Source organism: Eimeria mitis, genomic scaffold, assembly GCF_000499745.2.
Source record: "Eimeria mitis Houghton genomic scaffold, Emh_scaff2038, whole genome shotgun sequence".
In the NCBI taxonomy this organism is placed as follows: Eukaryota; Apicomplexa; class Conoidasida; order Eucoccidiorida; family Eimeriidae; genus Eimeria; species Eimeria mitis.
The window spans coordinates 7,195-7,789 of record NW_013570361.1 but is presented as its reverse complement, the minus strand read 5'-3'; the positions used below and the strand labels follow the sequence as shown (position 1 = coordinate 7,789).

General features: G+C 36.8%; 1 protein-coding gene across 1 annotated transcript in view; it reads left to right on the top strand.

Moving 5' to 3' along the window:
- Nucleotides 1–445: 445 nt before the first annotated feature.
- EMH_0047700 (uncharacterized protein) overlaps nucleotides 446–595 on the top strand; it is a gene marked incomplete at both ends in the record, with an annotated part of 5,450 nt that continues 5,300 nt past the window's right edge. The window contains one exon of the mRNA XM_013496313.1: nucleotides 446–562. Coding sequence (XP_013351767.1) covers nucleotides 446–562 — 117 coding nt within the window. The remainder of the gene's footprint in view (nucleotides 563–595) is intronic.

Sequence of the window (595 nt, the reverse complement as noted above, 5' to 3'; positions counted from 1 at the left end):
GAAAGCTTACTTTGTAGGATATATGGTTCATAGATTACTGCTAGCTGAGCTAGGAAGAATAAACCAAGACGATAGAGATCACTTCGGTAAGAAAAGATTAGATCTTAGTGGGCCCCTGATGGCTTCTTCTTTTGGTACTTTATTCAGAAAACTAGTAAAAGATGTTACGAGAATTCTGCAGAGACAAATAGATCATGGAAAAACTTTTGATGTTGCTGGAGCTATAAGAAGTGCAAGTCCTATAACACAAGGATTACAGTATCAGCTAGCAACAGGAAATTGGGGTCGTGATAGAGAAGGAAAAATAGTAAGAACTGGTGTAGCTCAGGTATTGAATAGATTAACTTTTTCTTCGGCTTTATCTCATCTAAGAAGGTTGAATACACCATTAGGAAGAGAAGGAAAAATAGCAAAACCTAGACAACTACATAATACACATTGGGGAATGATCTGTCCCGCTGAAACACCAGAAGGACAAGCTGTGGGACTCGTAAAAAATCTCGCTCTTATGGCAAAGATATCCGTCGGTGCTCCAACAAAAAATATCAAAGATTTCCTAGAAGTAAACTTTTTTTTTTTTTCTTTTCTTTTCTTT